The sequence below is a fragment of the Zootoca vivipara genome, chromosome 11 (assembly GCF_965207765.1).
Source record: "Zootoca vivipara chromosome 11, rZooViv2.hap1.1, whole genome shotgun sequence".
Classification (NCBI taxonomy): domain Eukaryota; kingdom Metazoa; phylum Chordata; class Lepidosauria; order Squamata; family Lacertidae; genus Zootoca; species Zootoca vivipara.
Window position 1 is genome coordinate 13552228 of NC_142594.1, and position 14221 is coordinate 13566448.

Here is a 14221-nt window from a genome sequence, read left to right on the forward strand (position 1 = left end):
TGGCTGCTCACATCGGTTTCTTTATTCCGTGGGCCGTTCACCTGCAGCGATGAAAACAGGACAGCAGCTTTGGCAAGCACATTGTCAGTCACCCTGGTATAACACCAAAGGAAGGCCACTTCTGTGAGACATCCAAATGTCAACTTAAAATAGTCCAGGTGCCCATGAGCAAAAATCACGTCTCCCTTGGAGGCTTCCGAAATTTGCTTTGGAGAAAAACCCTCGGCACGCACAGGCCTTCCTTCTTGTTCACCGTCTCTCGCAGCACGTATTCATTGACCACCTGCTCATACCCCACGGAAAGGAAAAGTTCAGCCAAGAAATCTGAAGAGAAGAAAGATAAAGCAGTCATCGCGCGTAGGTGGAAGCGCGAATGTGAGATGGCAGTGTATAACTACGTGGGCTCCTCTTCTCAAACCCGCCCTGCCCAGAGCCTTTGCATTTTAATAGAATTAGAAGCCCCAGGTAACGAGAAGCTTTTGCAGCAGGCAACTAAGACTTCAAAAATGAAAAGACAGAGGGTTGGGGCAGTACTCTAGCATCAGCCCCTAGACTTCATTTGCTGAAGAAATCACAGTTGTTGTGATTAAGTTTGTTGTTCTTTCCTCCTTGACTGGCTCAACTTTTAAGCAGACAAAATTATAATCCAAATTTGGTAAGTGGCCTCCCCAAAATTGTAAGGACACCTTCTTATCATCAATCAGACCTTGATTTAAGGCCTTTTATGTATAAGCAGCAGTTCTACAATATTTAATTGGTCGTGTACCGCATTATATCTGCATCGCTGGAACCCCAATCCTAACACCTGCCCCCCCCAATATCTGTGTACTATTTTGCGCTGGTGGGGTTTTGCTGCAATGCTCTCCTCTAAATCACATCACCAAGACTCAGAGAACTTGATGGTACCCGACACCTAACAGATTAGCAAAAATGTATAAATCTGAATTGAATATATGCTGGAAGTGTAAAGAAAAAGATGGTACCTTTTTCCATTTGTAGTGGACCTGTAAGAAGCTAAAAAGCCTACTGGGAAATGATATATCATGAGCTGGAAAAAATGTTTAAGATAACCTTTTCTAAGAAACCAGAGGCTTTTCTTTTAGGAATAGTAGGACTAGAGATACCCAAACAATATAAAAACTTATTTATGTATGTGACAACGGCAGCCTGAATGATTTTAGCCCAAAGATGGAAAGAAGATAGTGTTCTGACCAAAGAAGAATGGCAGCTAAAACTGTTGGAATACACAATCAGGAACAATGTAATAGATGCTCCTTTAGTATAACACTTTATTGAAGCATGACATTTTTTGTAATTTGGACGTATTTAGGTCCTGTAGAACGAGATAAAAAAATCCTTATGCAGACTTAATTCCCTCAGGTCTGAATACTGAAATTGATTATAGTTGCTTTTTATGAGTTTGTACTAATGTTTACATGCACAACACCTGAGCATGGACCAAGTTTGTTTCACTTCTGTGGGCCATATGGGTCACTTTAAGAAAGAAATTTTGTATCTGTGAATTGCCAACACCTGTAACTGAAATCAATACTGTGCCTGTATAACCCCACATTGCAACAGTTGCTGTTTATTGCAACTACTACTATGCCATAAGATCCACAATCTTATTACATCACATATGGTATGTACAGTTGTTTATAGTACTGTATTTATATTATTCTTCCTGTTAAAATGTGTGAGACTACGGCAGGCATCCCCAAACTTCGGCCCTCCAGATGTTTTGGCCTACAATTCCCATGATCCCTGACCACTCGTCCTGTTAGCTAGGGATCATGGGAATTGTAGGCCAAAACATCTGGAGGGCCGCAGTTTGGGGATGCCTGGACTACAGCATTGTATTTATTTGCATTACTTAGAACTTGTACAACTGATGAAGCCCAAGACGGCGAAACAAGGCCAATATTCCGGAAATCCTTGTCTAGACTCTGTGAAAGGATTCTGTGGGACTGTAACAAACTCCCATGTGGATTGTTTGGACTTTATGAACATACTAAGACACAGGTGGAATAGACACTAGTACATGTATGGACCTCGTGAATGAACTGATCTGTGAATGAACTGATCTACTGGGTCTTCTGCTCACTCTGTTGAACTTTGAGTTATTTCCATTGAACTCTGTAACAGTTATTTGATATGATATAGTGAATAATATATTTTATTTATGTAAGAGCACAGCTGGTTACATCTGGTGTGTTTGGCAAATGTATTATAAACATAAGTAACCGCAGAAAGCGAGCGAGGGAGGTCGAAATGGGGTATTGAAATTTGATGTAAAATTATTTTATTGTTTGATGTAAAATGGAAAAAAAGACTCAAGCGAATTTAGGAATAGTGAAAAGTAATTAGGTAAATGTAAAGGGACCTCTGATCATTAGGTCCAGTCTTGACCAACTCTGGGGTTGTGGCGCTCATCTCGCATTATTGGCCAAGGGAGCCGGCGTACAGCTTCCAGGTCATGTGGCCAGCATGACAAAGCTGCTTCTGGCGAACCAGAGCAGAACACGGAAACGCCGTTTACCTTCCCGCTGTAGCAGTACCTATTTACCTACTTGCACTTTGCCGTGCTTTTGAACTGCTAGGTTGGCAGGAGCTGGGACCGAGCAACGGGAGCTCACCCTGTCGCGGGGATTCGAACTGCCGACATTCTGATCGGCAAGCCCTAGGCTCTGGGGTTTAACCCTTAGCGCCACCCACGTCCCAGAAAAGTAATTAGAGAAGCACAATAAAGCCCCATGCATAGTACCAATGTGAAATGACTACTGAATCCCATGATTTATACTTAATGGAATGCCACAAGACCATAAAAGTGGAGATTTTTAAACCCAATTTGTATTCTTTTTTAAATGGTTTTTGTATTTGCTTTGATTACATTTTTATTGTTAATCGCTTTGAGATGTTTCACAGGAAGCAATTCATAAAATAACTGGGGGGGAATGAAATAAAAATACAATAGTTCTGGGAAGCAAAGTGTAAACAAAGCTGAAGGACTCACCATCTGTGAAAAAGTATGACCTGGTTCCATCTTGTCTGACGTAGAAGTTTTCTCCAAGCTTGTTAGCAGACTTAAACCGCAGCATAGCATGATCATAGAGGCCATAATCTCTGAACAGCACACATTTGCCTGGTTTTAATACCTGACAAATAAGTAACACAAAAATAAAATGGACATTATGAATAAATTGGACATTATAAAACAGAAACATGGAAAATGGAATATTTTGTGTCATGAGGCTCAGCTGTTTCAGATATATTTTTACAGCACATCAAACGCACTGGTCATTTTACTTCTACCATTACAAGGTACATGGAAATAACTTTTCTCTGAATGCTCCAATCATAGTTTTATCCAGTGCTTTTTTTCTGGGGGTACGCAATCACAAACATTTTGTGAATCTTTGTACTTTTGCCCATTTACTGTATCTATTTCCCCTGATTTGAATTATAAAATGGTGGTTTTCCTGAGTCAAAATGAGAGTACCCCTAAACATTTTTAGTAAAAAAAACCATTTGTTTTATCTAAGTACAGTGGTACCTTGGTTCTTGAACTTAATCCGTTCCGGGAGTCCGTTCGACTCCCAAAACCGTTCGAAAACGAAGACGCAGCTTCTGATTGGCTGCAGGAGCTTCCTGCACTTAAGCGTTCAGCTTCCAAAAAACATTCACAAACCAGAACACTTACTTCCGGGTTTGCGGCGTTCCAGAGCCAATTTGTTCTGGAGCCAAGCCGTTTGAGTGCCAAGGTACCACTGTGAAGGATTATAGAAGTGGGATTAGACTGCAGTGATGCCCTGCATATCTCATTGCCGTTCCTCAGTGACTAGCAAAGCTGAAATTAAACAAAATAGGGCTTTTGAACTGCCCAGATTTCCATTTTGTTTTTGCTTTTTAGTGAAGGTACACATAACCCTGACAAGGCTACCCCATGCCCATATCTCTCATTATGCGTTTCAGTAGCTCACCTGGGCACCAATGTATTTTGGAGGAAGGCGGCCACAGGGTGCAAACATGTAGCAACTTTTCGGAGCAGACATGTTTGATGATTTTATGGTAGATTGATTAAAATGCAAGCTCACTTACTTTATAAAGATTGTGCAAAACTAGAGCCATCTTCTCAGGATGAATAGCAGACAGCACAAATATTAAGGTCACAACATCCACAGAATCTGACGGTACGTTTTCCAAAATGTCATCTTTGGTAAGGTCACACTGGAATGCTCTGCATCTCTGGGCATCATATAAAGGGTTTTGCTATGAAGTGGAAAGGTTTTTCCTTAGAAACATTTGCAATCAAACGCTCCGATTTCACTTGCTGAAATGAAGACTTTTAGAAAAGTGCCCCAGGAAAGCATGAAACAGCAGGAGAACAATCAATTCTATCCCTTTGTGGCACAGATATACCACAAACATGTCACTAAATCAAGATTTAAATAGTATAGTATAGTATAGTATAGTATAGTATAGTATAGTATAGTATAGTATAGTATAGTATAGTATAGTATAGTATAGTACAGGCACGTCCAACAGGTAGATCGTGATCTACCGGTAGATCACTGGATGTCTGTGGTAGATCACTGGTAGATCACTGGCTTCCCCCCCAAAGAAGCTCAACAACTTTGGCTCCCCTAAAAAATGCTCAACATTTTAGCCATTCACCCCCCCCCAAGACAGGGCTTTCCTCCCGCCTCAGAAAAGCTCAACAACTCTGAAACCCCTAAAAATGGTCCTTCCTCCTTCCTAAAAAAACTCAACAACTTTGACCTGAACCCCCGAAGAGGGGGTAGATCACTGACAGTTTTTAACTCTGAGAGTAGATCACAGTCTCTTCAGAGTTGGCCACCCCTGGTATAGTATAGTATAGTATAGTATAGTATAGTATAGTATAGTATAGTATAGTATAGTATAGTACAGATGTACTTTTGAAGTCAAACGGAATCCGATCTGGAAGTCCATTTGACTTCCAAAATATTCAGAAACCAAAGCGCGGCTCAGAAGCCACGGAATCAGAAGCCACGGAAGCCCTGTCGGACATTTGGCTTCCAAAAATAGTTCACAAACCGGAACAGTCACTTCCGGGTTTGCGGTGCTCAGGAGCCAAAACGTTTGAGAACTAAGCTATTTGAAAACCAAGGTTGATAAGTATCAAATAATCCTTACAAATCTCATTTAAACTAGAGAAACAATTTTTTATAAATCAAACTAGCATTTTAGCCCATCATTCCAAACAATAATTTCCAAACATGTGAGGCCACTGTGTATTACACTGGGGTTTTCTTTATGGTGTCTTCTTGGGGTTTTTTTGCAGCAGGTATGATAACTAACTGCTTTTGAACTCGTTAACAACTAGCGTTACCAGCGGTCAGAATCACTGTGGCATGAATAGTCAAGGAAGTCCTGTTCTGTTCATGGAGTTATCATACCATCAGCCTTTTGGGGTCATGGCCAATATCTTGGACAAGTCAATTTTAATAAATTGATCATTTGAAAACCTGTCTTCAAATATGCTAGACTGCATTGTCATAAATCTTTCAAAATCCAAAAATATTTTTCTTTAAAAACCGTGATAAAAAAGGATAGCATCTTTGCCCCTGGTTTTTGAAATTATTGGAAGATATCTGTCTGCATCCCGAAACCTGGCAACAATCTCTTCCCTGACATTTTCATATTAGAAAGGAATTTATTGAATCCTTATAACGTCACAGATATACATGAATTAAGGTTAGTCAAAATATGCAGTATGATAAAAAGAGCATAGGAATATATATATTTCTTCTGTTTATCTGAGCACATTCTGCTATGTACTGATTATGGTTGCAGAAACGTATGTGGCTAAAACAAGGGAGACTATTGCCACATCAGCCTTGACCAAAGTTGACCATGGAAAACTTGATGTTGTAGTTGTGAAGATTTTCAAATTTCCATTTTTGCTGCACCTGCTGAAATTTCTCTTTTACACAGCTACTAAAGGTGCAAGAGTTTTGTCCTCTTGGGCTACCTGGGCTACCCTGTCTCTCTGCAAAGAAGGTGACTGATTTCTTTTCAAGCCTCCGATTCAATATTTTCAGTCATATGACGCCTACTTTTTTTACACAACGTATGAACATTCCAAATGAAACAGACTTTTAATGGAGTGTTTGTGCCTGCTGTTCTCAACATGAAATAGGGAAGAAAGGAAAACATGACTGGGACTCAATGCCATACACTGTAGCATTCGAGAGTAAGTATTCATCACTGATCATATAATCAAATGCAAGGGTGGGGAGAGTTAAGCCTTATTTGGTTAGCCTGGTGTAGCAGTCACTCTCAAGAAATTGTTTTATCAGGCTAACCAAATGTGTAAATGAATAATAATTGGGAACAGCAGTGTATTAAACCCTACACAACGTATGTAGGCACCCCTAATTTTTGGCACAATCTGTCCTCCTCCTCCTCCTCTTTTTCCTCATTTCTTTTATCATTCACTTTTTAAAACTTGGGAATTCCTACTTTCCCTTTTCAAAGAACATTTAGGCACTGCTCTCTTGCACACAGGGGGGGAAGGAGTAAGACAAACATCTCACCAACCTTTACATATTCCACAGCTCGGGGAGAGAAATCACAGGCATAAGCAAAGATATTCGAATCCTCTTCTAAAAGTGGAAACAAACAATTCCCAACACCACAGCCTGCTTCAAGGATGGTGAGTTTCTGATCCGCAAACTGTTTGGGAGAGAAACATTCGCAATTGATATACCTTTCCAGAGCGAAATGCGTCATTAAAAAGCGGCAATGTTTTCAGAAACAAGGTCCACACGTATTATTCACATTGTAGTGCTACGTTTTATCACCCTGAAAATCATTCCTTTTCAATAAAGGCAGCCAAGGAAGGGACGTCTCTCTTCATTGTAGTCATCGCTTTGGTGTCCCCATGAGGGCACAATCCTCTTTTGTGTGCTTCGTTTTTGTTTTTTGTTTGCTGTGTTGCTACTGTGGAAAAACAGGGTACAAGGTTGTTGCAGCTATTCAGGATGACAGCCTGTTTGGGTTGGAGAGCAGGGATGAAAGTCATTAAGTTGTTCATAGGCCAACAGAATGAGAGTCTGTTGGCGTAGAGAGGGCCCTCTTTATGTGGCAGACCAAGGGAGAGTGCTTATTTTGTGAAGGAGTTGTTCATATGTTTATGTTATATGCTGGACCTGTTTTTACAGATTCTGTAATTTTTACACATTGTTATATTTACTTTGTATATTTTTATTGGGTTTCTTTTTTTAACAGAGCGGTATTGTCCCCTGCTCAGTAAGTGAAATATCCAATTTAGAGCAGGTTATAAATACTACTAAGGGGCGTGGGTGGCGCTGTGGGTTAAGCCACAGAGCCTAGGGCTTGCCGACAGGTCGGCGGTTCGAATCTCCGCGACGGGATGAGCTCCCGTTGCTCGGTCTCAGCTCCTGCCAACCTAGCAGTTGGAAAGCACATTAAAGTGCAAGTAGATAAATAGGTACCACTACAGCGGGAAGGTAAACGGCGTTTCCGTGTGCTGCTCTCGTTCGCCAGAAGCGGCTTTGTCATGCTGGCCACATGACCTTGGAAGCTGTATGCCGGCTACCTCGGCCAATAGAGCGAGATGAGCACCGCAACTCCAGAGTTGGTCATGACTGGACCTAATGGTCCCTTTACCTTTTTATAAATACTACTAATCACAACAAGAACATCATATCCCACTATGATTTAAGCTGTATGATGCATTGTGATTTCACAATGAAAACATATGTATATACAGACTTTCCTTGTTCTGCTTCTTCCATCACCCTCCTGGGGGAAAAACTGCTCCTTAGTGCTCAATCGGAGCTAACAGGAATCTGGGTTTTCCCCAGAGTGCCATTTGTTCTGATGCATTATATTTTTTATCTGCTGTAAGCAGCCCAGCATGGCTGGGGAAACGCAGCCAGATGGGTGGGGTATAAAATCATCATCATCATCCCGTCTTCATTGCCCAACAGATACAATCTTCGAAACAAATTAGGCTCCAAACCACCTCTGTGGGGGTAAAATGGGCAGCTATGTCTCCTACATAGCTATGTCTCCCTTCATGGATCAATGCCTTGTCGTGGCGAAGGGGCTTGAATAACTCAGAGAAGCTATGAGCTATGCCATGCAGGGCCACCCAAGATGGACAGGTCATAGTGGAGAGTTTTGACTAAACGTGATCCACCTGGAGAAGGAACTGGCAAGCCACTCCAGTATCCCTGCCAAGAAAACTCCATGGACAAAGACAATAGGCATATAAAAGTTATGACGCTGGAAGATGAGCCCCTCAGGTCGGAAGGCGTCCAACATGCTACTGAGGAAGAGCGGAGGACAAGTACAAGTAGATTCAGAGCTGATGAAGTGGCTGGGCCAAAGCCGAAAGGACGCTCAGTTGCGGATATGCCTGGAAGCGAAAGGAAAGTCCGATGCTGTAAAGAAAAATATTGCATAGGAACCTGGAATGTAAGAACCATGAATGGAGGTAAGCTGGATGTGGTCAAAAATGAGATGACAAGAATAAATATCGACATTCTGGGCATCAGTGAACTAAAATGGAAGGGAATGGGCGAATTCAGTTCGGGTGACTATCATATCTACTACTGTGGGCAAGAATCCCGTAGTAGAAATGGAGTGGCCCTCATAGTCAACAAAAGAGTGGCAAAAGCTGTAATGGGATGCAATCTCAAAAATGACAGAATGATCTCGATACGAATCCAAGGCAGACCTTTTAACATCACAGTAATCCAAGTTTATGCACCAACTACCGGAGCTGAAGAAAGTGAAATTGACCAATTCTATGAAGACCTACAACACCTTCTAGAAATGACACCAAAGAAGGATGTTCTTCTCATTACAGGGGATTGGAATGCTAAAGTAGGGAATCAAGAGATAAAAGGAACAACTGGCAAGTTTGGCCTGGGAGTTCAAAATGAAGCAGGGCAAAGGCTAATAGAGTTCTGTCAAGAGAACAAGCTGGTCATCACAAACACTCTCTTCCAACAATACAAGAGACGACTCTACACATGGATATCACCAAATGGGCAGCATCGAAATCAGATTGATTATATTCTCTGCAGCCAAAGATGGAGAAGCTCTATACAGTCAGCAAAAACAAGACCTGGAGCTGACTGTAACTCAGATCATCAGCTTCTTATAGCAAAATTCCAGCTTAAACTGAAGAAAGTAGGAAAAACCACTGGGCCAGTAAGATACAATCTGAATCAAATCCCTTATGAATACACAGTGGAAGTGAGGAACAGGTTTAAGGATTTAGATTTGGTGGACAGAGTGCCTGAAGAACTATGGATGGAGGCTCGTAACATTATACAGGAGGCAGCAACGAAAACCATCCCAAGGAAAAGGAAATGCAAGAAAGCAAAATGGCTATCCAACGAGGCCTTACAAATAGCGGAGGAGAGGAGGCAAGCAAAATGCAAGGGAGAAAGGGAAAGATACAGGAAACTGAATGCAGATTTCCAAAAAACAGCAAGGAGAGACAAGAGGGTCTTCTTAAATGAGCAATGCAAAGAAATAGAGGAAAACAATAGAATGGGGAAAACCAGAGATCTGTTCAAGAAAATTGGAGACATGAAAGGAACATTTCGTACAAAGATTTCCATAATCAAGGACAAAAGTGGTAAGGACCTAACAGAAGCAGAAGACATCAAGAAGAGGTGGCAAGAATACACAGAGGAATTATACCAGAAAGATATGGAGGTCTCGTACACCCCAGGTAGTGTGGTTGCTGACCTTGAGCCAGACATCTTGGAGAGTGAAGTCAAATGGGCCTTAGAAAGCACTGCTAATAACAAGGCCAGTGGAAGTGATGATATTCCAGCTGAACTATTTAAAATTTTAAAAGATGATGCTGTTAAGGTGCTACACCCAATATGCCAGCAAGTTTGGAAAACTCCGCAATGGCCAGAGGATTGGAGAAGATCAGTCTACATCCCAATTCCAAAGAAGGGCAGTGCCAAAGAATGCTCCAACTACCGCACAATTGCGCTCATTTCACACGCTAGCAAGGTTATGCTTAAAATTCTACAAGGCAGGCTTAGGCAGTATGTGGACCGAGAACTCCCAGAAGTGCAAGCTGGATTTCGAAAGGGCAGAGGAACCAGAGACCAAATAGCAAACATGCGCTGGATTATGGAGAAAGCTAGAGAGTTCCAGAAAAACGTCTACTTCTGCTTCATTGACTGTGCAAAAGCCTTTGACTGTGTCGACCACAGCAAACTATGGCAAGTTCTTAAAGAAATGGGAGTGCCTGATCACCTCATCTGTCTCCTGAGAAATCTCTATGTGGGACAAGAAGCTACAGTTAGAACTGGATATGGAACAACTGAGTGGTTCAAAATTGGGAAAGGAGTACGACAAGGTTGTATATTGTCTCCCTGCTTATTTAACTTATATGCAGAATTCATCATGCGAAAGGCTGGACTAGATGAATCCCTAGCCGGAATTAAGATTGCCGGAAGAAATATCAACAACCTCAGATATGCAGATGACACAACCTTGATGGCAGAAAGCGAGGAGGAATTAAAGAACCTTTTAATGAGGGTGAAAGAGGAGAGCGCAAAATATGGTCTGAAGCTCAACATCAAAAAAACCAAGATCATGGCCACTGGTCCCATCACCTCCTGGCAAATAGAAGGGGAAGAAATGGAGGCAGTGAGAGATTTTACTTTCTTGGGCTCCTTGATCACTGCAGATGGTGACAGCAGTCACGAAATTAAAAGACGCCTGCTTCTTGGGAGAAAAGCAATGACAAACCTAGACAGCATCTTAAAAAGCAGAGACATCACCTTGCCGACAAAGGTCCGTATAGTTAAAGCTATGGTTTTCCCAGTAGTGATGTATGGAAGTGAGAGCTGGACCATAAAGAAGGCTGATCGCCGAAGAATTGATGCTTTTGAATTATGGTGCTGGAGGAGACTCTTGAGAGTCCCATGGACTGCAAGAAGATCAAACCTATCCATTCTTAAGGAAATCAGCCCTGAGTGCTCCCTGGAAGGACAGATCGTGAAGCTGAGGCTCCAATACTTTGGCCACCTCATGAGAAGAGAAGAATCCTTGGAAAAGACCCTGATGTTGGGAAAGATTGAGGGCACTAGGAGAAGGGGACGTCAGAGGACAAGATGGTTGGACAGTGTTCTCAAAGCTACGAACATGAGTTTGACCAAACTGCGGGAGGCAGTGCAAGACAGGAGTGCCTGGCGTGCTATGGTCCATGGGGTCACGAAGAGTCGGACACGACTAAACGACTAAACAACAACAACAACAACAATGTCTCCTACAGTAATACTGTGATTCCCAGCGGTCCCCCATCGAAGCACTAACCAGATTTATCCCTACTTAGTGTCAACATCAGATCCTCCCAGATCATTCACTAATCTATACTGGAGGCATCTGGAATACTATTGTTGTCCTGATTTCTTTCTTTTGGGGAGGGGTGGGGAGTGATTCTAATACTGACTTATCCTGCAATCATTGCAGGGACTTCAGTGTACAATGTCTAGGATTTGTTAGATGACATATTATGTAATTCTGATTAAATAAAATACACCATAACCATCTAGAGCAAGGAGGTCATTGGAGCTGAATGAAGCATTTGTGCAAAGGATTGCAATGTACAATTCCCGCAGAAACGGGAAGTTCTGTTTATGTGAGCAGGACCTTTGCATGCTAAGTAACAGACTGGCATCAGCAAAAATATCTGAGGAGTTGACAAATCAAGTTTTACCATAGTAACTGCCCATGCAGCATCATGGAAACAGCAAGGTGCACCTACGTACCCATTGCATTCATGCAAAATTTTACACAAATTAAGATGGAACGAAGATTGGCTAGGGCTTTCCAGCTCACTAAAAATACATTTCTACTGCAGCTCTTGCTTTCCCTCTGATGCTCTTAATGCATAATGACACTCACTTCACGGCATGCTTTTAATTCTTCAAACTCTCTAGTTGTCCAGTGCCTGTCCTTGAAAAAGTTGGTGCTGTTTCTTTTGTAAAACAGATCCCAGTTCTTCTGTGCTTCCTTCTCTAGTTTCTGTTGTTTGAAGTCAGAGACAAAGACCTGTTCTCTGGCCAGTTTTTCGGCTTCTTCGGGGCTAAGAATTCTTGCTTTGTGCCCTCTCTTTTGGGATGCCCCGTCTTCACAGGCTGAGATGGTTGCATCAAGCTGAGCAACAGGCGATTCACCTTGCAGAGGCCTGGAGTCGGTCATCTTAGTTAAGGAGGACCCTGGCGATTCAGAGTTGTTTTATTCTTCAACTACCGCAACTGTCTGTTCAGAAAAGAACTAGACTGAGAAGGACAATAAGGACAAGGTTAGCATTTTTCATCTTTCGCTCGACATGTTACAAAACGATAAAGGGGCCCTTGAAATGTGTCGTTTCCCTATAACGTCACCTTTGGAAAATGTACTGTAGTTTAATTTTTTTTAGACAGAAAGAACAAGCTCAGAGAACCCTGCCAAGGTTCAAGACGAAATCTATCCCTACCAGGATAGATTGGTGTACAACTTTTAGAAGACATCTGAAGGCAGCCCTGTTTAGGGAAATTTTTAATGTCTGATGTTTTATCGTGTTTTTAATATTCTGTTGGGAGCCGCCCTCAGTGGCTGGGGAGACCCGCCCAGATTGGCAGGGTATAAGTAATTTATTATTATTATTATTATTATTATTATTAATTATTAATTATTATTATTATTATTATTATTACAATGTTTGAAGGTTAATCCATGCCACAGACATATATATTGTAAACATTTTCCAGCCGCTTCCACCCTGAGCTAGTCTGTGTTTGCATATGTCTGGATCCCACCACCAAACCTTCTGCCAATTCTAATTGGGAAAGGACGTCAAGGTCCCAGGATTCATTTCCAAATACCCACATAATCTCACTGTTTTCCTATCATCTGAATGTAGTTTCCCAACTTTTATATGAAACTGAAGATCAAGGTGCTTGACACACCTGGAAGATGCTCTCTCTCTCCTACACCTAGCAGGCCAGATGATAAAATAATTTTTCCTTGATCTAGGAATATAAAGGAAGAGTACATTGAAGAAGTCCATCAGAGCCACAAAGTAGTTATGGCAGCAAATAAGACAACAAGTTTTTAGGATTTGGTGAGTGGGCATGCGTATTTTACAGTAACACCAGAGGGAGCTGGCTAGCTGCAGTGTGTTTAAAGATCTCTTATAGTTTCCACCTGGGAACTGAAGTTCTGGAATAGTGTTCAGAAAGCTAGAGGTTTCTTGAATTTCTCATACTACCAGAGTGGCAGAGGGAGAAATAAAAGAAAAACCATAGCCTGCTTCATGCATATAAAAGAGGCTGCGCTCCCCAGAAATTGTGTGATGACCCCTTTGTGCAAGCAAAGTATATTTCCTACCCACTGACTGGGCTGCTGGGAGGGAGCCAGAGTCCAACAACATCTGGAGCCTTGCAGGTTCTCCATTCCCTTCCAGTGTTTCTCAAACTTGGCTCTCCAGCTGTTGTCGGACTACAACTCCCATCATCCCTGACCACTGGTCCTGCTAGCTAGGGATGATGGGAGTTGTAGTCTGAAAAACAGCTGGAAACACAGAGCTAGGTGGATCCATGGTTCCGACTTGGACTGGATCAGCTGCCTACTGTTCCACTTCACAGGAAAACACATCCCTGTTGGTGGTGGGCACATGAAGCTCACTTGCAGAGCCTTCCCCATTCCCCAATTTCATTTCTTTTTTTTACAGTGCTGTAATTTTTATTTGGTTTTACAAGTACTGTACAGTATTAAGTTTATAACAATCCAAATTACATCCATATTTCGAGATTTCACCAAATCACTTGACTTCCCACCTTCCACTCCGTGGGTCCTATTGCACACCCTCTCAACTGCATATTATTTCATAACGCATATTTTGTATCTTTCCAAATTGTCCATGATATTCGCTACATTACAAGTGTTGTTAAAATCCTGCTGTTTTCATCTGCTTACAGTGGTCTCCTAGACCCATTCTCCAATTGCAGTCCTCTTCACAGGAAAACACACCCCAATTTCAATCCCGAGCTGCTACGCTCGGCGCGACTATAGTCACCAAATCGTAGAGTTGGAAGGGACCCCCAAGGATCATCTAGTCCGACCCGCAGCAAGGCAGGCATCTCAACTAAAGCATCCATGAAAGGGGGGGCAATTTGGCGGTTTCATT

At 42.0% G+C, this 14221-nt stretch overlaps 1 protein-coding gene across 4 annotated transcripts in view; it reads right to left on the bottom strand.

Moving 5' to 3' along the window:
* The window catches only part of METTL6 (methyltransferase 6, tRNA N3-cytidine), a 14945-nt gene continuing 724 nt past the window's right edge, over positions 1–14221 (bottom strand). For 2 of the 4 annotated variants that reach the window (XM_035129530.3, XM_088654263.1), the window contains exons 2-6: positions 11956–12332; positions 6583–6717; positions 4099–4269; positions 3014–3155; positions 1–324 (exon numbers count right to left, since the gene is read on the bottom strand). In XM_035129530.3, coding sequence (XP_034985421.3) covers positions 176–324; positions 3014–3155; positions 4099–4269; positions 6583–6717; positions 11956–12252 — 894 coding nt within the window. In that variant the 5' untranslated portion in view covers positions 12253–12332 and the 3' untranslated portion in view covers positions 1–175. Of the gene's footprint in view, positions 325–3013; positions 3156–4098; positions 4270–6582; positions 6718–11955; positions 12333–13001; positions 13060–14221 lie in introns of those variants that run through there. The other 2 variants (XM_088654262.1, XM_088654264.1) reach the window with 2 other exon arrangements.